This window comes from Notolepis coatsorum, assembly GCF_963971535.1.
Source record: "Notolepis coatsorum genome assembly, chromosome: 17".
Classification (NCBI taxonomy): Eukaryota; Metazoa; Chordata; class Actinopteri; order Aulopiformes; family Paralepididae; genus Notolepis; species Notolepis coatsorum.
The window spans coordinates 3371042-3394109 of record NC_140181.1 but is presented as its reverse complement, the minus strand read 5'-3'; the positions used below and the strand labels follow the sequence as shown (position 1 = coordinate 3394109).

The window sequence follows — 23068 nt, the reverse complement described above, 5'->3', positions numbered from 1 at the left end:
ATCATGAACAATATACAAAATAACAACAATATACAGAATAGCAATACACAAATAACAATCACAGTGTCAGACTGTAGTGGGTGGGTATTGCACTGTGGATATTGTACATCAGGATGTTGCACAGTGTGGGAGGAGGGGGAAAGGTAGCCCCTTTCGTCACTGATGGAAGCCTTGCTTATGCCACCTGTATGGCCATCAGCTAAGAATGTGAATGATGCCAGATATAAAGCATTCTGCATGGCATCGGCTTTGCCAGAACTCTATGCCCCCGACAAGTGACGCATTGTACCAACACTGCAAAAGGGCAAATTACCAAGCAGCTATAATGAGACATTCATTGAAATCTATAATGTGTGCCCCTTTACCTGTTGGCAATGGGTGGCATGTCGAGGATGGGGAGTTAACAGTGACTATGACGGATGACTACAAATCCGGCCCCTGATAGTGTGTTGCAGGTAGTCCACTAAGGTTGCAAACAAGGACAATGTGAGACAGGAAGATGTTCATGTGTGTCTGCAAAACTGCCATGTACAGATCTTTGTCAATGCCAAAACTGTGCAAATGTTTCTAAGGAAACCGAAGATAGGGCTACATGGGATGATGACTCAGATGATAGTGAGGGTGATTAACATCAGTCTTGCCTGGGAAGTGTGGTGGTGGATAAGGGTGTGGACTGGATTGGGATGTATAGGGCGAGGGGATTAGGGTTATACAGTAGTAGTGTGATTTGTTTGTATTTGTTGAGATCAGTTTGACACTGATCTCTCCACACACCTCACTGTTTACTCATTTTACTCTGTATTGTATATTGTATATTGAATATTCCTCTTTACTTACTTACTTTCTTTTACTGTATGAAGCACACTCTCAGGGGCTCATACAGAAACAAGCATTTCATCGTAAAGTACCTGTATTTTATTGTGATAAATAATAAACAAACTTGAAACTTTAAACTTGTGTTAGTTGTGTATGTATGTGACGAATCCGGTCAGTCCTTCATACCAGTGGCCATCAGGCTCCACAACAGCGGGCAGGGACTGCTGCCAGCCATCCAACTACAACTACTAGGAACCTAAAAAGGACAATAACACTACCTTATGCATACTGCACCTTATGTGAATACTGTATATTTCAGTTAGTTAGTTAGTTAATTATATTGACTTGTTATATTGTTTACACTGCTTGTTTTTACTACCTGTACCCCCCCCTCCCCCATGCTGCTATGATGCCTGAATTTCCCCAAAGGGATCAATAAAGGAATATCTTATCTTGATTGATTGAAAACTTTATTAACAGATTGCAGAATGGGTACAATACAGTACAGCTCAATACACACAATTGTTAACCTGTTCCACATGATGTGAAAATCTGCATAAAATATATACCTAGGTAAATGGAATATTGCTCCACTTCTACAAGGGCTATTTGCATATTCTTGGTATCTAGGTACATCTATGGACCTCAGGGAATGTATTCACAGTGTCATAAATATTGTGTATATTACTAGGCTTGCTTAAATTGTGATGAAACAAAGGAGAATATGAATTATGATTTTTCTTTGCATCTTTGACAGTGAATAACACCATGATAATAATGACCAAACTTAAAAAACTGCCACTGATGTTGTTCAGTACCCTCTTGAGATCATGTGTACAAAAAAATCTAAGGAAATTAATAAAGGGAAGATGATAAAACCGAAGGTTCTGTAGATACAGTACTGAATTCTCCCATCCGGACCAATGCAATTTGAAATATTATTATAGAATATAGAATAGATGCTTATAAATTACCTTATTATAGCCAATTCGCACATTTATATATATATATATATATATATATATATATATATATATATATATATATATATATATATATATATATATTATCTTTCAAATGCCCGAGTTCAATTTGGATTTAGTATCACCAGGCGTGCATAAGAACAGATAATGATATCTACTGTAATTTACTGTACCTTTTTATTTTCACCACAGTGCAACCATTTTGAAACTAATTTCGGATCTAATTGTTGCTACATGCTAACAATATGGAGGAGAAACTAACTGCGTTTCAATATTTGTCAAACACGTTACCTTTTGTGGCTTATTATCCTGAATAATAACAGTTATTGATATTATTCATTCAGAACGCTGAACTTTGAACCCCCATAGTATCTGCCAGGAAGTGTAGTTCGGCAAAATTCCAACGCTGATCCACAGCTATGCATCCCCTCGACAAAATGGCCACAAAATGGTCGCCGTCTTGGAATAGACTTCAGCCAATCGAAAACTTAAACCGATATAATGACACTTTTAACCTATTGCTAAACTGCGGGCGGCTAGGTGGTGCAGTGGGCAAGGCACTCACTACCAATGCTGGAGACGCTGGGTTCGCGTGTTCGAATCCAGCTCTCCACATTGTTTTCAGTTTGGCTGGTCGTCCGTACTAATACAATTGGCAGTATTAGAGGGTGGGAAAGCTGATGGGTGGGTCCTGGGCGTTGTAAACAGAAAATTATAAAACGGCATGCACATTTCTCGATTCTGATTGGCTGAAACAGTCCATTTACACGTATGTATAGGGCTCAATCCACGCTCCTGGTCCCAGTACCCGCCCACAACCGAATCACATCACTCCGTCGGGAAAAACAAGATGGCGGACAATAATCTTTAACAAATGGATATGTATATGTATATATAACGACTAAATATAAAGCGATTCTGTCACGGCGAATGTCTTAGTCCTTTAAACAATGTTGGATGATGTAATTGATGGGTCATGAGTCATTGTAGAACAAAAGAAAAATTGCGGATTGATTGATTGATTATTTGCAATTTTATTTTAAATTTCTTCTTCCTTCCCCCTGACTGCAGTGCTCACTCTCACATTGTCCGACGCTGGCGTACCCACCCACCCCCCCCACACACACACACACACACACACATACACATTCACATACACACACACTGACACACACACACACACACTCCTGTCTGCAACGGCGGGGGAGAGTCAGACTGAGAGAGAAGCAGCTGAGTGCTGCGCTGTTTTAAGTGAGCATGGTCTATTGAATTGATTGATTGGTTGATTGCTAATTTTATTACTGTACGCCTGGTTTCCAACTGGTTAAGTTTAGGCCCTCTAAAGTAGGTTTAAAAAAATAAATAAAAAAATAGAGCAAAGAAAACTTTTTTTTTCCTATAGGGCAAAGAAAACTTTTTAATTTGTTTTACCTACTTTCTATAGAAGCATCTAAGAATGAAGTTCTATAGAAAGTAGGTCTGCATACCCTTAACAATTGTCTGTATTGAGCCGTACTGTATTGTACCCATTCTGCATCTGGTAATAAAATGTTCAATCAATCATTCCAATAACACACAGTTGGATGTGTTAGTTTGTTGGATCCGTTGGATGCACTTCCGAGCTGCTTCCACATGAGGCAACTTCTCTCAATCATTCCAATAACACACAGTTGGATGTGTTAGTTGGTTGGATGCACTTCCGAGCTGCTATCACATGAGGCAACTTCTCTCAATCATTCCAATAACACACAGTTGGATGTGTTAGTTGGTTGGATGCACTTCCGAGCTGCTTCCACATGGAGGCAAATTGTCTTTTTTGTTGTTGTGGGAACTACTTTTTCTGGCAGATGGTTTTTTCAATAAATCTTCGATTAATGTGTGTTTATTGTATAGCAATAAGGTTGGATGAATGTGGCAGTTGTATAAAAGCATTACACCACTTGCAGTCATGATTTGTGAACAATAAACCATGCCTAGGGGGGTCTAACGACCACCCTTAGGCATGGTTTATTGTTCACAAACCACTCCTGCGCGTGATGTAATGCTTAAATACTCCTCCAGTTCGGTCGGGGCGCCTGCTCAGCGAAGGAAGGATCTGGAGGGAGGTAGTGTGACCTTCCACACATTACACTCTCCCAGTGAGAATCTGAGCTGCCAGGCTGGCTGCGCATGTGTCGGAGGATAGCATGTGATAGTCTCCAGCCTCTCGGACCAACAGTAGGGGGGGTGCGCAACAAACCCTGCCCCTTTTCTTGATCCTCCAATCACAGCTGTCGCTTACCTGAGGAAGTCCGAGGTAAGCGACAGCTGTGATTGGAGGATCAAGAAAAGAGGGCAGGGTTTGAGATAGGTCCATTGGCATAACGACTAACAGTGGGATGGGAGAAAAATCGGAAAAAGAGGAGGGGGAAAAAGATAATAACAAAAAAATTAAAACCTATTGCTAAACTAACGTATTGATGATAATATACATTCTACATGCTTTTGTGACATGTTAGTGATGTTAATACTTGAAAACGTTTAATTTTAAAATCGCAAATTTTTTGCATCACTCTGAAAAATATGGATCTATGATCATAATGTCATTTTGGGGTCGGTACCGACCCTGAGGGGTGGAACAGGTTTGGGGATGCAGACCAGAGAAAGACTTTCGTCTTGTTAACATCAGGGTCCCCCATTTTCAATTCATCATGACATTTATGACATACACGACATACAGATATCATGACATTTATGACACAAATCGATCTCTAAACAATGTTTATGTCTCCACAATGGTATGATTCTGGCCTGGTAGGTTAAGGGGTTCCCAAACTTTTCAGGCCAGGGCCCAGAAAATAAGGCGTCAGAGAGCCGCGGCCCAATGGACATCGTCAGGCTTTTTTTTTTTTTTATCACTTCAATCCTATTAAGTTAGTTCAAGTTAGTTATTCATTTATATGTGCTATTTATGAGAGGGCTAACTTGTTGCAAAATAATAATGATAATAATAATAGCCTCATTAAAATACTATTGTTGCTTCGGTTGTTTTCAGCGTTTTATGTGCACAATATGTTATTTAGTTTGAAATGTTCGTTGAAATAAGTAGATTTTTCGTTTTTGTTTATTTATTAAGTTAATATAAAACCATATAGTCACATTTTAGAATACAATAGAATAGAATTTTAGAATACAACTAGAAACACTGTCCTGGCCTGCTTCTAAGTTCAGTGGCCTGACAATTTTTTATTATTATATTTTTTTTTAATCATCTCGCGGCCCACCCGTGACCTTTGGGTCGCGACCCCGACTTTGGGAACCACTGGGTTAAGCCACCGTTCGACAGTTTCTATATCTATCCCACCGTGTCTGTGTCACATCTTGTACACGTTCTTTCTGAACGGACGTGAGATGCATATAACATTGTTTAGAAACCTTTTTGCGAACTTTAGAAGGTATTTTCTGTCCATTTTAGTCTGTAACGTTAGAGTGTGGATGCAATTTCTTTGTTGACACCGGATCAACCAATAGCAGCTCTCGTTGTTGCGATGACCTCGCAACAAGGAGAGCTGCTATTGGTCGAGCGCCAGATACGTGACCGAACTCACACCAATTGCGTCAAATAAAACTCTGTGGTGACAAAATATCCGTTCGTGAGGAAAGATCTAGTCCCGACTTTAAAATTATGATTGCGCAAAATGTGCTATTTTGTCAATGGAGAACTTTTTGTTCCTAAATCTACACCAATATATCTTTCACCCAGAGTGAAAATTGTGTAATTCGCCGAGGTGGGAACGAGAATCGTTTTCTAGCCACTTCTCAGCCTTCACCATACGGCCTATGTGCGGGCCGCGCTGTGAGATCCGCGCAAGGCCAGAGGATGTACATACTGTGAGTAAATTAACTATACTTTTGCTCACACAATATCTTGAATGAATGCGTTTATTTATTTAGAATATAAATTGAAAATAAATAATAATAAAAAACAAGTAATAAACAGATTAAAAAACAAACAAGCAGGAGTAGGATAAAGTGTAAACGTATGTATTCCTACCCCCTTCACAGTCTATTATCTTATGCAACTCATATTCACTCCACAAACTGAAATATACATACATTGTTGAATGAACAGCCTGTTTCTTGAAGTTAGACTCTCCTCTAGTTTCATGGCATGTGATTTAAAAATTTTTTTTGTGTGTTCCAGATATCCTACCTTATTGACAATCAAATCAAAATCCAATTTATTTGTAAGGCCCGACAACACACGTTAATGTCCCCATGGGCCAGGTAACGGTATACTTTTGCTATATGCTATACACTACAGTCTATGTGATGTGGGTATATGATGGTAATTAAGGAATGGTGAATATTATGTTTAATGTAAATATGTGTATACTGGATATGAACAGCAGTATTATAGGCCTACAGCAGTATTGTACAGCAGTATTGTACAGCCAGCAATATTATACATCATTATAAATGACTATTCTATGCAAGTAGGCTATGTCTAAGCTATTTTACAATATTATACATGAACTATGTGCAATTATGCATAAGACTACATACGACACTACATATGTGGGTATGTCAGGTGGTCTTGTGGTCAAAGTTATGTCTGTGAAATCATATAAGAACGTTCAATTTGACCAATTAGGCCCTTTATTTTTCTAGATGCATATCACAATTCAAAATGGGAAATCTTTGCCGGAGCTGCATAGATGCACCACGTGCTGCCAGCATTTCCACTGCCCTTTCTGCAATACATCTGTATTCAAGCCGACAAAGTTGAGCAAATTGAAGTGCCTATCTCTCTCTCTCTCTCTCTCTCTCTCTCTCTCTCTCTCTCTCTCTCTCTCTCTCTCTCTCTCTCTCTCTCTCTCTCTCTCTCTCTCTCTCTCTCTCTCTCTCTCTCTCTCTCTCCTGCAGGGGAAGGAGTCCAGGGAATCCTCTTTCATTGGTCTATGTTGACCACTCCCCCGATCATTAGGCCACACACCCTGTATGCCACGCCCCCTTTTTGTATCTTTTGAACCGTTTGGCGTAGAGACTTGCGGGTTGTGCCATTGTACTCAGTAGGGATATCCTCTTTCATTGGTCTATGTTGACCGATCCTTAGGCCACAACCCCTTTTTGTATCTTTTTAACCGTTTGTCGTAGAGAACAACCCCAGTATCTGCATTGCAAGTGGAAATAAATGAAGCACCTTTGGAGTTCAGAAGGAATCAAATAGCATTAACATATTGGGTAAACTTAAAGGGCCATGAGGAGAATCACCCCACTCAAAAGGTATTACTAGCATGTCAAGAAAAAGAAAAGAAAGAGTTCAAGAGTTTTGGGTGGACAATAGGGAATGCAAGTAGTGAGATAGGGATAGGGGAGATGGTGATAAGCCCGACGGTACCATTGTCTGCTGTTCCACCATGGTTGTTTGAGGAGGTGGAGGTGGATTTACATCTATTGGAAAGAAGGAGGGAGAGAGGTGAGGAAGTGTTAGATAAATATGAAGTCAATAGTTATATAGAAAGGAAGTATGGAGAGCAGCTTAAAGTGTACACAGACGCCTCAAAGACAACCAGTAACAAGGTGGGGGTTGCATTTATAAGCCCAGAAATAAATATCATGGTAAAGGAGAGGGTGAGTAATAAATTGTCTGTATACACATATAGGGGTGGAGGGGAACAAACTGGCGGATAAGTTCGCAAAGGAAGCAGCTAATAAAATAGAAATAAATCTGGATGTGAGTTACAGCAAGGCAGAAGTTAAGAGCATAATTAAATGTGAAATGAAAAAGTGGCAGGAGTGGGATAGAGGAAATAAAGGTAGGCATTTTTATAATGTCCAGAGGGCAGTAGGGAACATGAGACATGTGGGCAGAGGTATGAGGGAAGAAGTTATTGTTTCAAGAATGAGATTTGGACACACTGGGCTAAATAGTACACTTAGGATAATGGGCAAACATGAGACTGGTAGGTGTGAGTATTGTAGTAGGCAGGAAACAGTGGAGCATGTGTTAGTGGAGTGTAGCAAATACAAACAAGAGAGACAGATCCTCTTGAAGAAAGGTTGGAGAGAGACCACATCAAGCTGGAGGTGAGAGAAGTGTTGCGACTGAGCTCAGGGAATGTGGGGTATAGGGCCATTTTACATTTTCTAAATAGTACAGGTTTGAGTGGTATGATATAGAGTAGACAATAGTAATTATCATGTGCATAATCCATCTAGATCCACACTCCATTTCAGTAGGTGGCGGTAATGCACCAAAACGTTAGTGCCAACCATCAATAAAATTCAGAAGAAGAAGAAGACTTGCGGGTTGTGGCATTGTACTCAGTAGGGATATCCTCTTTCATTGGTCTATATTGACCACGTCCTTAGGCCGTGCCCCCTTTTTGTATCTTTTTTAACCGTTTGTCATAGAGACAATACAGACCCTCTCCCGTTGGCCGGCGGTGCACAGGCATCACCCACACTTTCACAATTTCCCTGTGCGGAATTGTCAATTTTTTGTCTATTTGTCTAATTGTCTATTTTTTTATTATTTTTTTTTATTAAAAACGAAGGTTCGAACATCCGTTCGAAAAACCATGATGAAGTTTGAATCACTTTATTCAAATTGAGGATTTAGTTTGAGGATATAAAAAAAATGTAATTATATAAAAAAATTCCTTTAAAAAAAAGTTTGAATCCCAAAAACAGGCTTCGGGGACAGCCTCACTGTGCTGAAGGGTCTGCAGTTATGTAGAAATAGGCCTAAGATTTCCCCCTCTAAGTTCATTAGAGCTCAGTTATTATTTTCCACATACTGATTACACCGTCTGCCTACTGTTGGCATCTCATGTTGTGTGAAAGTGCTGCCATCTACTGGGCCGAGGTGGAAGTGTTTAGTTATCGTGCGTCACTTCCTGTATCGTTGAACTTGTCCAGACTTGTATAGAGAAAGAGAAATGCATCCAACGTGAAGGTCAAGTTGCTTACCACGCGGACATTATTCCACCAGAGAGCGTGAGTTTGAGTAGCTAATTAGATGTTTAGTAAACGTCAGTGATTAGCGGACTACAGCTAACTATCGTATTTCCAGTTATCGTTAGCAGTTAGCAGAAGCTAGCTAGCTCGGAGCTAATATCTAACGTAGCCCGTTGCACATGCATTGCTAGCTGCTCTGTACTGGACATATCGGACGATATAGCACAGACCGGAGGACATTTAGCTAGGGTCTGTGCCGAAGGGACTCTGTACAAAGGCACACAACCAGTCATTTGCTAGCTCAGCAGCCGCTAGCACTAGCCTGTTGTACAGAGGCGGACAGCGTGCCTTCAGTCTGGCTGGCTGCATGCTCACTACTGAGCGGAGGGAGACACTCGGATACCCAACAGCGGGGCCTCGGGTCTGCAGGAGCAGACTGGTAGCGCCAATCGGACCGGGCAGCGTCTTCCCGCCTTCATCACCACACAGCCGTTGACTACTCCTCGCCACAGAACCCCTCTGGGTTCTCACCACCAGGATTACTAACTCTCTCTCCACCTCTCTTGTCCGGCAGAGGGAATTGTTCCTCTGCTGCAACGGTAACCGCGGCAATGTTGGCCAGAACAATTTGGGCGCCCATCTAAATTTAGCTATAGTATTTTAATTAGGAATCGTATAAAGTACTAAGAATATTTGTATGTATGTTTTTTCCCCTTGTTGATATAAAATGGCATTATGATTCAACAGTTTCCTCGCTCTTTCTAGTCTAGGTGACTCCATTTAATTTAGTTGACTCAGTTGTGTAATTTGGTATCAATTAGTTTGGCAGTTAAGGCATCCGACCAACCCCCTAAGGTGAAATTTATATACAGTCCTTTAAGCTCCAGCACACTTACCATACATATTATTTATATTATTCAAATGGACTCAAACATGTTCCGTTGTGATGTCACAGTAAGATGTCATAATAGAACATTCTAGAACATTTGTGATGTCACAATCAAACATTCTAGAACATTTGTGATGGCACAGTATGGTCATAATAGAACATTCTAGAACATTTGTGATGTCACAGTATGATGTCATAATCAAACATTCTAGAACATTTGTGTTCTATATATATTCAACAATTCTCGGATCTCATTGTGCATCTTGAGACAGTACTGAACAGATAGACTAAACAACACATCAGAACTCGTTGCATTTGGTTTTTGGAACAGAGCTGGATACATCAACTGTTAACAGAATGGCTAAAGACAAGACATTGAAAGACAAAGACATTGAAAAAATGCCTGGCCTATCGTTTAGCCATGCAAAGGTGAGCTAAGTTATTATTTTATTATTAGTGTGGGTTCTCCCACACTATTGTAATCTATACTATTTATTTATTTATTTATTCTTTATTATTCCGCCGATTTTTGCTTGCTAACTCCTCCCAGAGCTTTTGCACCACATACACGTCTAAGGTATCAAAGCGACCGGCCTGGTCCAACTCGAGTTTCTATTACTTTTTGGAAAGTTTCACCGCACAGTTTGGCTACAAATCGACTTTAAATGGGACATTTTGTTCCATAAGGAATGAAGAACATTCTAGAACATTTGTGATGGCGCAGTATGATGTCATAATAGAACATTCTAGAACATTTGTGATGTCACAGTATGATGTCATAATCAAACATTCTAGAACATTTGTGTATCTATTTAACAATTCTCTCAGAAGGTATTGCGCATTTTGAAACAGGACTGATGATATTAACTGTTAAACAACATAGATTGAAACCTGCATTTCTCAAACAAGATGCCTAGCCTACCGTTTATCCGTGGAAAGGTGAGTGTCCACTAGGGCTGAGCCCGAATGTTCGAACCTTTGTTCATTACGTTGGCATTCGAATTCAAAAGCAACATTCGAATTCTGTATAAACCAATGGGGTTTTCCTTCACAGTTGCAGATAAAGATTAGGCTAGACCAATATAGTATTAACATAAACTGATGAGTTATATTCATTAGAAAGTTGATTTAATTGATTTAGTTGGGCTGGGGCTTCTCCCTGAGCTGGGTCAAGGTTTGGAAAGTTGATTTAATAAAAGAAAAAATACTAATTTAATCAGATTAATCACTTCATTCAAATTGAGGATTTAGTTTGAGGATACAAAAAAAAAAAAAAAAATATATATATATATATATATAAAAAGAAATTTACATTTGGCACCAGTGCAACTTTTGATTGATTGATTGATTTTTATTTGTATGTCTTACATACAGATGTATGCCCAGCCCTTATGGGCTTACAAGACACATAAACAATAAGTATATAGTATACTTAACAATAAGTATATTATAGACCCAAGATGGCCACAAAAAAATTACAAAATAAAACATAACAAGCTGTAAACAATGTACTTCAAAGAAACAAGAGGAATTCATATAAAATTATATAGGATATAATGTGTTTTGTCTCAAGTGCATTTTCCCTCTCTCTCTCGCTCTCTCAGATGACAGTGGATGGGATGGATGTCAACAACAGCTGGGACATTATCAAGAATGGCATCCAGGAGATCCAGAGAAAGAACAAAAGCGGGCTGAGCTACGAGGAGCTGTACAGGAACGCCTACACCATGGTGCTCCACAAGCACGGCGAGAAGGTCTACACGGGCCTGCGGGAGGTGGTCTCCGAGCACCTCAGCAACAAAGTAAAGACCCCTGTCTGACCCCTAGGGCTGTGACCCCGATTAGTCGAATTGTCGACTAATCCATCGAAAGAAGCCGTAGTCGACTACCAACCTCTTAGTCGAATGCAAATTTAAAAAAAAAAATTAATATCATTCTTTCCAAAAGCAAACAGGCCTGCGTGGCTAATGCTAATGTTTTGGCCAATCAAAGTCGACTATACAAATCCTTAGTCGGGACGGGCCTAAAAGACTTACACCTCTGCTGCGGCGGATCAACTTGGTGCAAAGGCCATCTCGTCGCACATTTCATCGCTTAAATCAAAACGGGAGAACATTTTGTAGACTTGTGTGTCAGATTCCTGTCCATTGCCACTCTGTGTACCTAATCAAGATGATTGGCCTCTTGCTATTTGCACGGAGGATGGAAAAACATGCCTAATTGAGATGCACCCATTGAGTGTTTCAACCAAGCATGACTGCTCACTAACGTGCATATTATATGAATTATATCAATGTTATATGAATAATACATTTAGATAGGGCTGTACCGAATGCTTCGAAGCTTCGATCATAATGTTGACATTCAAATTCTAAATCAAAATGTTTTATAATAAAAAAATATATATTATTTATATATATATATATATATATATATATATATATATATATATATTTTTTTTTTTTTTTTCCTATTCATTCTGTTTAAACCAAGGGGGTTTTTCTTCACAGTTGCAGATAAAGATTAGGCTACACTAATATTATACTATTATAGTATATGACTAGTCATAAAAATGTATCATAAATGATGTAGCTTATCTGCATCCGCTCGGCACTCTGCGCTCCATCAAGACGGCACGATAACTTTCGTACCAACCGTGCCCTTATTGCATTATTTATGTTGACGAAACTGACGAGTTATACTTATATTCATTAAAGAAAGTTGATTTAATAAAAAAATATACTAATTTAATCAGATTAATCACTTTATTCAAATTGAGGATTTAGTTTGAGGATATAGAAGAAAAAATGTTGATTACGTCATAAAATATCACTACAGACATTCGAAGCTTCGTTCGAATACTTCAATAGAAGCTTTGAATGTTAAAAAATGACATTCGGTACAGCCCTACATTTAGAACTTGCATCAATATGGCTACCAGATTTGAAGCGAGTGATCATAGCTCCCCCATCTTATTTCTGCCATCTTATCTTAGCTAATCCTCCTGATTGTGGAGTCTTTACCCAGGCTGACTTCATCCTGTCTCTTAACTTGAGTTTGACCGTATCTGGTGCTGTTTCTTGTCCCGTTTCTCATTTCAGGTACGAGAAGATGTCCTCAACTCTCTAAGCAATAACTTTCTCCAAACACTGAATCAAGCCTGGATCGAGCATCAGGATGTCATGGTGATGATCAGAGATATCCTCACGTACTTGGTAAGAGGCTAGCAGTGATACAGTGATACATGGTGATGATCAGAGATATCCTCATGTACATGGTAAGAGGCTAGCAGTGATACTGTGATACAGTGATACATGGTGATGATCAGAGATATCCTCATGTACATGGTAAGAGGCTAGCAGTGATACAGTGATACCTGGTGATGATCAGAGATATCCTCATGTACATGGTAAGAGGCTAGCAGTGATACTGTGATACAGTGATACAGTGATACAGTACATGGTGATGATCAGAGATATCCTCATGCACATGGTAAGAGGCTAGCAGTGATACTGTGATACAGTGATACATGGTGATGATCAGATATATCCTCATGTACATGGTAAGAGGCTAGCAGTGATACAGTGATACATGGTGATGATCAGAGATATCCTCATGTACATGGTAAGAGGCTAGCAGTGATACTGTGATACAGTGATACATGGTGATGATCAGAGATATATCCTCATGCACATGGTAAGAGGCTAGCAGTGATACTGTGATACAGTGATACATGGTGATGATCAGGGATATCCTCATGTACATAGTAAGAGGCTAGCAGTGATACTGTGATACATGGTGATGATCAGAGATATCCTCATGTACATGGTAAGATGCTAGCAGTGATACTGTGATACAGTGATACATGGTGATGATCAGAGATATCCTCATGTACATGGTAAGAGGCTAGCAGTGATACTGTGATACAGTGATACATGGTGATGATCAGAGATATCCTCATGCACATGGTAAGAGGCTAGCAGTGATACTGTGATACAGTGATACATGGTGATGATCAGGGATATCCTCATGTACATAGTAAGAGGCTAGCAGTGATACAGTGATACATGGTGATGATCAGAGATATCCTCATGTACATGGTAAGAGAGGCTAGCAGTGATACTGCCGGCGGTGGGATTAATTAAGGAATCAGAAGCGGAAAAACCAGTCCTGAGGAGTGTGCGGTCACTTCTTTCTTTTGAAGGTATTCAACTTTTAGTTTTATATATATATATATATATATATATATATATATATATATATATATATATATATATATATATATATATATATATATATATATATATATATATATATATATATACTGCACAATATATATTCTCTCATTCTCTCTAACCTGCTGAATTAAATGGTGAAATTAAACTACCGTAAATCCTCTAATAGTGGAGGGTACTCAAATAGAGGACGGGCCTCTTATAATGGCCGGGGGTTTGATACATGCAGACAAATACAGGCCGGCTTCCAATACAAGGTAGCAAAAAATAAAAATAAAAAAAATTCGTGCCGTGATATATAATGAGATGAACTTGCGGCTGGGTGGCGCAGCGGACATTGCGCTCGTCACCAACGCAAGAGACACCGGGTTTGAATCCGGCTGTCGGCGTTGCCTCCGGCTTGGGCCGGCCGTCATACTAACTCAATTGGCAGAGTTAGCGGGTGGGAAGTCGAAGGGTGGTAGTCTGGTCGTTGTGAACAGCGACTCCTACAGGTCGGTTGGGGCGCCTGCACAGAAAAGTCAGGAAAATGGCGGGGGCAGTGTGAGCCTCCTACATGTTACTCTTCGCCAAATGAGAGTCCGCGCTGGCAGGTGAAAAGATGTGACAGGCTGCCTCCACATGTATCGGAGGGGACATGTGATGCAAGGCTTCTATCCTCCCTACAACCGGCCAGTGGGGGGCATATGCGAGCAACGATCAGGACAGGGGAGGGAGAATTGGCACGAGAGGTAAATTGGGATGGGGAGAAAAATCACAGAAAAAAGGAGAAAAAATTGATTAAAAAAAAAGTGAGATAAACTCTTGCCAATGCAAATTAAGTGCTGCCTCTCTACACTGACTACATTAACGTTTCCCTCGCGTTAGCTAGCGTAGCTAGATCTGTGGTGTCGGCTGGATGACGTTGGCTTCGTTTGCAAACGTTGGTTAACGTTCGCTATCTATATGGCGTTGGCAGGCGGGGCTGGTCCAGTTGACATTACAGATCATGATGGCTATGATAGCGTTAGCTAAAGCTACTGCATGTTATCATCAACTCGATTCGACTGAGGTAGAATCGAGAAGGTACCACACGCTAAATCGTCCCCGGACCCTGCAACCTATAGACAGTTCCAACTTCAGTGTGTGAATTACGTTAATCCACCACAGTTTCACCCTGACAAAGCAAATACTCATGTGATCTGTATATGTTTATGTCTAAATAAAATCAATCAATCACAATTACAATTGGCCAGTTTGTGAAATTAAGGCCTGCCTCTTATATAAGCCTCTCTCTAATAAAGGCCTGGTGCTCTTTGCAGCTGAGGTAAATACAAGACTTTATAGGATTTAGAGGATTTACGGTATTCCAAATTTTTCTGGGGACCACCTGGGAAATCTCCCTCAAGGACCCCTGGGGGTCCCGGAACCCACTTTAAGAACCACTGAACTAGTTGAAGCACAAGAGAATACCAGCAGCACCCAAGGGAAGGTGAACCTGGATGAGTATTTAATGCGAACAGATGCCTGGTGAGAGCAGTGCTGTGCTCGCATTACCTTATTTACTTGGAGCGTTGGACCGTTGGATATGGAGTATTTACATGCCTTTCTTTATGCTCTGCATTTCTTGGCCTCATGCCCTGGTACGAGTAGTCTTCTGTGGAGGAATGACCAGCTCTAGACCCCCCTCACCTATAGCCTACTGTAGTCTTGTGGAGGAATGACCAGCTCTAGACCCCCCTCACCTATAGCTACTGTAGTCTTGTGGAGGAATGACCAGCTCTAGACCCCCTCACCTATAGCCTACTGTAGTCTTGTGGAGGAATGACCAGCTCTAGACCCCCCTCACCTATAGCCTACTGTAGTCTTGTGGAGGAATGACCAGCTCTAGACCCCCTCACCTATAGCTACTGTAGTCTTGTGGAGGAATGACCAGCTCTAGACCCCCCTCACCTATAGCCTACTGTAGTCTTGTGGAGGAATGACCAGCTCTAGACCCCCTCACCTATAGCTACTGTAGTCTTGTGGAGGAATGACCAGCTCTAGACCCCCCTCACCTATAGCTACTGTAGTCTTGTGGAGGAATGACCAGCTCTAGACCCCCCTCACCTATAGCTACTGTAGTCTTGTGGAGGAATGACCAGCTCTAGACCCCCCTCACCTATAGCTACTGTAGTCTTGTGGAGGAATGACCAGCTCTAGACCCCCCTCACCTATAGCCTACTGTAGTCTTGTGGAGGAATGACCAGCTCTAGACCCCCCTCACCTATAGCCTACTGTAGTCTTGTGGAGGAATGACCAGCTCTAGACCCCCCTCACCTATAGCTACTGTAGTCTTGTGGAGGAATGACCAGCTCTAGACCCCCTCACCTATAGCTACTGTAGTCTTGTGGAGGAATGACCAGCTCTAGACCCCCCTCACCTATAGCTACTGTAGTCTTGTGGAGGAATGACCAGCTCTAGACCCCCCTCACCTATAGCTACTGTATGTCCCAGTCTCTGGACTTTGACTTTGTAAGACGTTGTTTGTTGTTGTGGGGACACAACAAAGAGCCTCTGTTACTTTTATTTATTCATTTTGTTGGGCAACTGGCAAGCCTGGTTGATTTACTGTGGCAGGCAACAAGGCGGAGAGATGTGATGAATAGTTTTATTTTCGGTCTTTGTTTACAGATAAATCAAAAACACACATGTGTGGACTTTCAAAAGGAAAAGATAAAAAAGGAAAAATCACAAATGTACATATTCAAAGTAAGCTCACACACAAAATCCAAACTCAATGACCAAAAAAAGGAATAGGCTGAAGCACATGCTTATTTTTGCCTATCCTTTACAATTCTTAAAAACGAAATATACTTTAATATAAGAAAGAAACATTTTAAATATGCTGCAAGATATTAAAAAAAAATGTTTCTTTAAGAGAAAAAAGAAAAGAGAAAATAAATGTTTGATGTTTTACTCAAAACTGTACTCCTGGATTATTTTATCCTGCATGGCCTTTTTAAATCTCACCTGAGAGGTACACAACTTCAACCCGTCACTAAGACTATTCCACAATTTAACACATCTAGCTTTTACATTAGTTCTTACCTTTGTATATGTTTTAAGAATACACAACCCTCTTAAATTATACTTTCCTTCTCTTGGTTGAAAGAGACATTGGATACAAGCTGGTAGGTTCTTACTTTTAGCACGAAAAATCATCTCCAAGGTTTTTATGTATACCATATCTACAAATTTTAATGTGCAGGACTTTATGAGAGAGAGAGAGAGAGAGAGAGAGAGAGAGAGAGAGAGAGAGAGAGAGAGAGAGAGAGAGAGAGAGAGAGAGAGAGAGAGAGACCTTGAGTGATGATGTGTCATATTCCCTTCCCCCACCCAGCGAGGGTGGGGAGGAATGAAAGTCTCTGATCCACGTCTGCTCGCGTCAGCTTCGTGTCAGATCTAACCTACACTGCAAGAAACTCACAGCTATAAACTATAGGCCTTATGGTGCGTTCACGTCAGGTGGGAAGAAGCGGAAGAACCAGCTTCCGACTGGGAAAAGCCATTCACGTCAGCCTCCTAGTGGTAATTCCTACTAGGTCATATGGGAGTTTTTTATATACCCCGATATCTCCCACTTCGCGTCCCGAAATGCGGAAGTATCAACCATCATGGCAGCAAGCTTGACGGCGATGTCGGCAATACAAGGTAAATACAAATCAAAATGATCACTTTGATCACATAATCAGAATAATACAATCATACTGCTGTACTCTTCATATGAAAAACGAGCTATACTTGCTGCTGTTCGTCTACAGTTGATTTTAACGTAACTTGTTAACGACTTGTAGCAATAGGTTAGCAGTAGGCTAAGATCGCCATCTTGGATGTGGGCGTTTCCTCGAGTTCAACGCGTGAATGCTTCCTAGTTGTAGCAACGAGATGTCATCTGGTTCGTCCGCTTCTTCCCACCTGACGTGAACGCACCATTAGCAACGGCTAACCCGCCCCCTCGTCTCCTTACTATGTGACACGCTGTCTTCTCTGACCCAAATCACTATAGCAACGGCAATGTTGATATTATCCCCCCTAGCTCCAAACCTGCGTTCTCTCAGTGTTTTGGAAAACAACGCTGCCTTTTTGTTTTGGGTACCTTTCCCCCCCACGCTTCTCTGACCCTCTCCTCCTCTCCTCCCCCTGACCCTCCTCCTCCTCCTCTCCTCCCCCTGACCCTCTCCTCCCCCTCCTCCCCCTCTCCTCCTTTCCTCTCCTCCCCTCCTCCTCTCCTCCCCCTCCTGCCCTCCTCCTCTCCTCCCCTCCTCCTCTCCTTCTCCTCTCTGCCCTCCTCCTCCTCTCCTCCTGCAGGACCAGGTCTATGTGGAGAATAACAACGTGGATAACATCTACAACCTGGGCCTCAGAATCTTCCGGAACCAGGTGGTGCAATCCAGCTCCACCCGGGACCACCTGCTGGATATGATCGCCCACGAGAGGAAGGGAGAGATGGTGGACAGGTGAGCACTTTGTTTCAGTCTCTAGCTGATAGGTGAGCACTTTGTTTCAGTCTCTAGCTGATAGGTGAGCACTTTGTTTCACTCTCTAGCTGATAGGTGAGCACTTTGTTTCAGTCTCTAGCTGATAGGTGAGCACTTTGTTTCAGCCTCTAGCTGATAGGTGACGACTTTGTTTCAGTCTCTAGGTGAGCACTTTGTTTCAGTCTCTAGCTGATAGGTGAGCACTTTGTTTCAGTCTCTAGCTGATAGGTGACGACTTTGTTTCAGTCTCTAGGTGAGCACTTTGTTTCAGTCTCTAGCTGATAGGTGAGCACTTTGTTTCAGTCTCTAGCTGATAGGTGAGCACTTTGTTTCAGTCTCTAGGTGATAGGTGAGCACTTTGTTTCAGTCTCTAGCTGATAGGTGAGCACTTTGTTTCAGTCTCTAGCTGATAGGTGAGCACTTTGTTTCAGCCTCTAGCTGATAGGTGAGCACTTTGTTTCAGTCTCTAGGTGATAGGTGGGCACTTTGTTTCAGCCTCTAGCTGATAGGTGACGACTTTGTTTCAGTCTCTAGGTGAGCACGTTGTTTCAGTCTCTAGCTGATAGGTGAGCACTTTGTTTCAGTCTCTAGCTGATAGGTGAGCACTTTGTTTCAGTCTCTAGCTGATAGGTGAGCACTTTGTTTCAGTCTCTAGCTGATAGGTGAGCACTTTGTTTCAGTCTCTAGCTGATAGGTGAGCACTTTGTTTCAGTCTCTAGCTGATAGGTGAGCACTTTGTTTCAGTGTCTATGTGATAGGTGAGCACTTTGTTTCAGTCTCTAGCTGATAGGTGAGCACTTTGTTTCAGTCTCTAGCTGATAGGTGAGCACTTTGTTTCAGTCTCTAGCTGATAGGTGAGCACTTTGTTTCAGTCTCTAGGTGATAGGTGAGCACTTTGTTTCAGTCTCTAGCTGATAGGTGAGCACTTTGTTTCAGTCTCTAGCTGATAGGTGAGCACTTTGTTTCAGCCTCTAGCTGATAGGTGAGCACTTTGTTTCAGTCTCTAGGTGATAGGTGGGCACTTTGTTTCAGCCTCTAGCTGATAGGTGACGACTTTGTTTCAGTCTCTAGGTGAGCACGTTGTTTCAGTCTCTAGCTGATAGGTGAGCACTTTGTTTCAGTCTCTAGCTGATAGGTGAGCACTTTGTTTCAGCCTCTAGCTGATAGGTGAGCACTTTGTTTCAGTCTCTAGGTGATAGGTGGGCACTTTGTTTCAGCCTCTAGCTGATAGGTGACGACTTTGTTTCAGTCTCTAGGTGAGCACGTTGTTTCAGTCTCTAGCTGATAGGTGAGCACTTTGTTTCAGTCTCTAGCTGATAGGTGAGCACTTTGTTTCAGTCTCTAGCTGATAGGTGAGCACTTTGTTTCAGTCTCTAGCTGATAGGTGAGCACTTTGTTTCAGTCTCTAGCTGATAGGTGAGCACTTTGTTTCAGTCTCTAGCTGATAGGTGAGCACTTTGTTTCAGTGTCTATGTGATAGGTGAGCACTTTGTTTCAGTCTCTAGCTGATAGGTGAGCACTTTGTTTCAGTCTCTAGCTGATAGGTGAGCACTTTGTTTCAGTCTCTAGCTGATAGGTGAGCACTTTGTTTCAGTCTCTAGGTGATAGGTGAGCACTTTGTTTCAGTCTCTAGCTGATAGGTGAGCACTTTGTTTCAGTCTCTAGCTGATAGGTGAGCACTTTGTTTCAGCCTCTAGCTGATAGGTGAGCACTTTGTTTCAGTCTCTAGGTGATAGGTGGGCACTTTGTTTCAGCCTCTAGCTGATAGGTGACGACTTTGTTTCAGTCTCTAGGTGAGCACGTTGTTTCAGTCTCTAGCTGATAGGTGAGCACTTTGTTTCAGTCTCTAGCTGATAGGTGAGCACTTTGTTTCAGTCTCTAGCTGATAGCTGAGCACTTTGTTTCAGTCTCTAGCTGATAGGTGAGCACTTTGTTTCAGTCTCTAGCTGATAGGTGAGCACTTTGTTTCAGCCTCTAGCTGATAGGTGAGCACTTTGTTTCAGTCTCTAGCTGATAGGTGAGCACTTTGTTTCAGTCTCTAGCTGATAGGTGAGCACTTTGTTTCAGTGTCTATGTGATAGGTGAGCACTTTGTTTCAGTCTCTAGCTGATAGGTGAGCACTTTGTTTCAGTCTCTAGCTGATAGGTGAGCACTTTGTTTCAGCCTCTAGCTGATAGGTGAGCACTTTGTTTCAGTCTCTAGGTGATAGGTGAGCACTTTGTTTCAGCCTCTAGCTGATAGGTGAGCACTTTGTTTCAGCCTCTAGCTGATAGGTGAGCACTTTGTTTTGGTGTCTAGCTGATAAGTGAGCACTTTGTTTCAGTCTTTAGCTGATAGGTGAGCACTTTGTTTCAGCCTCTAGCTGATAGGTGAGCACTGTTTCACTCTCTAATAATAATAATAATAATAACTTTATTTGTATAGCACTTTTCATACAGAGGTTGCAGTTCAAAGTGCTTCACAACAGTAAAAAATACAGGCATAAGCGAGCATAAAAAGATAGACAGGTAGAATCACAGTGTTTCACATTAGGATCTAGCATCCCAATAGGCTCTCCGCTTACAGTTTTCAGTAACACAAATAGTAAAAATTGTTTAAAATGATTCAGTTTAAAAATAGTAAAATAAAAATAAAATAAAATAAAATAAAAATTATAAAATAGAACGGACATAAAAAATACAGGCATGAGCGAGCATAGCAAGATATGGCAAGTGACAACAATGCATACAGTTTACAGACAATCCATTCTGATTGATCTGCCATAAGCAAGTGAAAGTTTACAGACAATCCATGCTGATTGATCTGCCATAAGCAAGTGAAAAGTTTACAGACAATCCATGCTGATTGATCTGCCATAAGCAAGTGAAGATTACAGTCTGTTCTAACAAACCAAACTGCCATGTATTAAAGTTTACAGACAATCCATGCTGATTGATCTGCTATAAGCATAAGATTACAGTCTGTTCTAACAAACCAAACTGCCATGTATTAAAGTTTACAGACAATCCATGCTGATTGATCTGCCATAAGCATAGTGTTTCACATTAGGATCTAGCATCCTAATAGGCTCTCTATTCAGTAATTAAAAAGTGCAATAACCGACGGACATAAAAAATACAGGCATGAGCGAGCATAGCAAATAATAAGAATAGTTTAAAATGATTCAGTTTAAAAATAGTCATCAGTAAGAGGTAAAAAGTGCAATAACCGACAAATGAATTTGATAGGCAGTGTAAAAGAGTAGGCAGGGTAAGAATAAATACAAGTTGTGTCAGGATATCCCTGATGTTTCCTCTTGCCACTAGGTGGTAGCAGATATCTATCAGTGAAATGCCTGAGCAAAGAGATTTTAGAAGATTTTTAAAGATGTCTAGCGAGTTGGCTTCCCTGATGTTTTGGGGTAGTTTGTTCCATAGTTTTGGGGCATAGTTGATAAAGGCTGCATTACCGATCCTCTTTTGACTGCTTCTGGGAGCCTCTAGTAGTCCAGCAGCTGATGATCGCAGTGTTCTTGCTGGTGTGTAATTTATTAGAGTGTTGGCGATGTAGCTAGGTCCCTGTCCATTTAGAGCTTTGTATGTAAGGAGAAGGACCTTAAACTCAATTCTAAATGTTACAGGAAGCCAGTGTAAAGCGGCTAAGACTGGACTAATGTGCTCTCTCCTTTTGGTTCTAGTTAGCAGTCGGGCTGCAGAGTTTTGGATTAGCTGAAGCCTCTCTGTGGTTTTCTTAGGGAGACCTGTGAAAAGTGCATTACAGTAGTCTAACCGGCTAGATATGAATGCATGAATTAGCTTCTCAGCATCGTTCTGATTAATAAATGGTCGTACTTTTGCTATATTTCTGAGATGGAAGAACGATGTTTTCGTCACTTTGCTAATATGAGAATTGAAGTTCAGTTCTGAATCTATGACAACCCCAAGACTAGTGACCTCAGATTTGATCCAAGGGGTTAGTCTCCCCAGGTTCTTTATTAATGTTTCTTTTTTAGTTTTGGAGCCGATAATTAGAATTTCAGTTTTGTTCTCGTTTAGTTTCAGGAAGTTCTTACTCATCCATTTATTTATTGCCAGTAAGCAGTCTGTAATGGAGCTAATCGCTGTATCATTTGGTTCAGCAGATATGTACAGTTGTGTATCATCCGCATAGCTATGGAAATCTACATTATGTTCTCTGATGATATCACCCAGCGGTAACATGTAAAGGGAGAAGAGTAAAGGACCTAAGCAACTCCCTTGTGCAACTCCATAGTTGTTGTCGTATATATCAGACATGTGATCTCCTAGTTTAACATAGAATTTCCTCCCTCTGATGTATGTTTTAAACCAGCCTAGCACATGGTCTGAGAAACCGACATGGTTTTCAAGACGATCGATTAGAATATCGTGATCGATTGTATCAAATGCTGCACTGAGATCTAACAGGATAAGGATGGAGATCTTATTCTCGTCAGAGTTTAGTCTGAGGTCACTGATTATTTTGGTGAGGGCAGTTTCAGTGCTATGATATTTTCTGAATCCTGACTGAAATTCTTCTAAGATGTTGTTTAATCCAAGAAAGGAATTTATTTGAACTGAAACTATCTTTTCAAGTACTTTACTAATGAATGGTAGGTTGGATATTGGACGATAATTTGCCATTTCATTACTATCCAAGTTAGGTTTTTTTTAGTAATGGCTTTACAACTGCTGTTTTAAAGGCATC

General features: G+C 41.0%; 1 protein-coding gene across 1 annotated transcript in view; it reads left to right on the top strand.

Moving 5' to 3' along the window:
• The window catches only part of LOC311243437 (cullin-3-like), a gene marked incomplete at both ends in the record, with an annotated part of 135687 nt that overhangs the window by 53966 nt on the left and 58653 nt on the right, over window positions 1-23068 (top strand). Inside the window, 3 exons of the mRNA XM_084332667.1 lie at window positions 11235-11432; window positions 12732-12845; window positions 18195-18343. Of these exons, the coding sequence (XP_084188793.1) occupies window positions 11235-11432; window positions 12732-12845; window positions 18195-18343 (461 nt within the window). The remainder of the gene's footprint in view (window positions 1-11234; window positions 11433-12731; window positions 12846-18194; window positions 18344-23068) is intronic.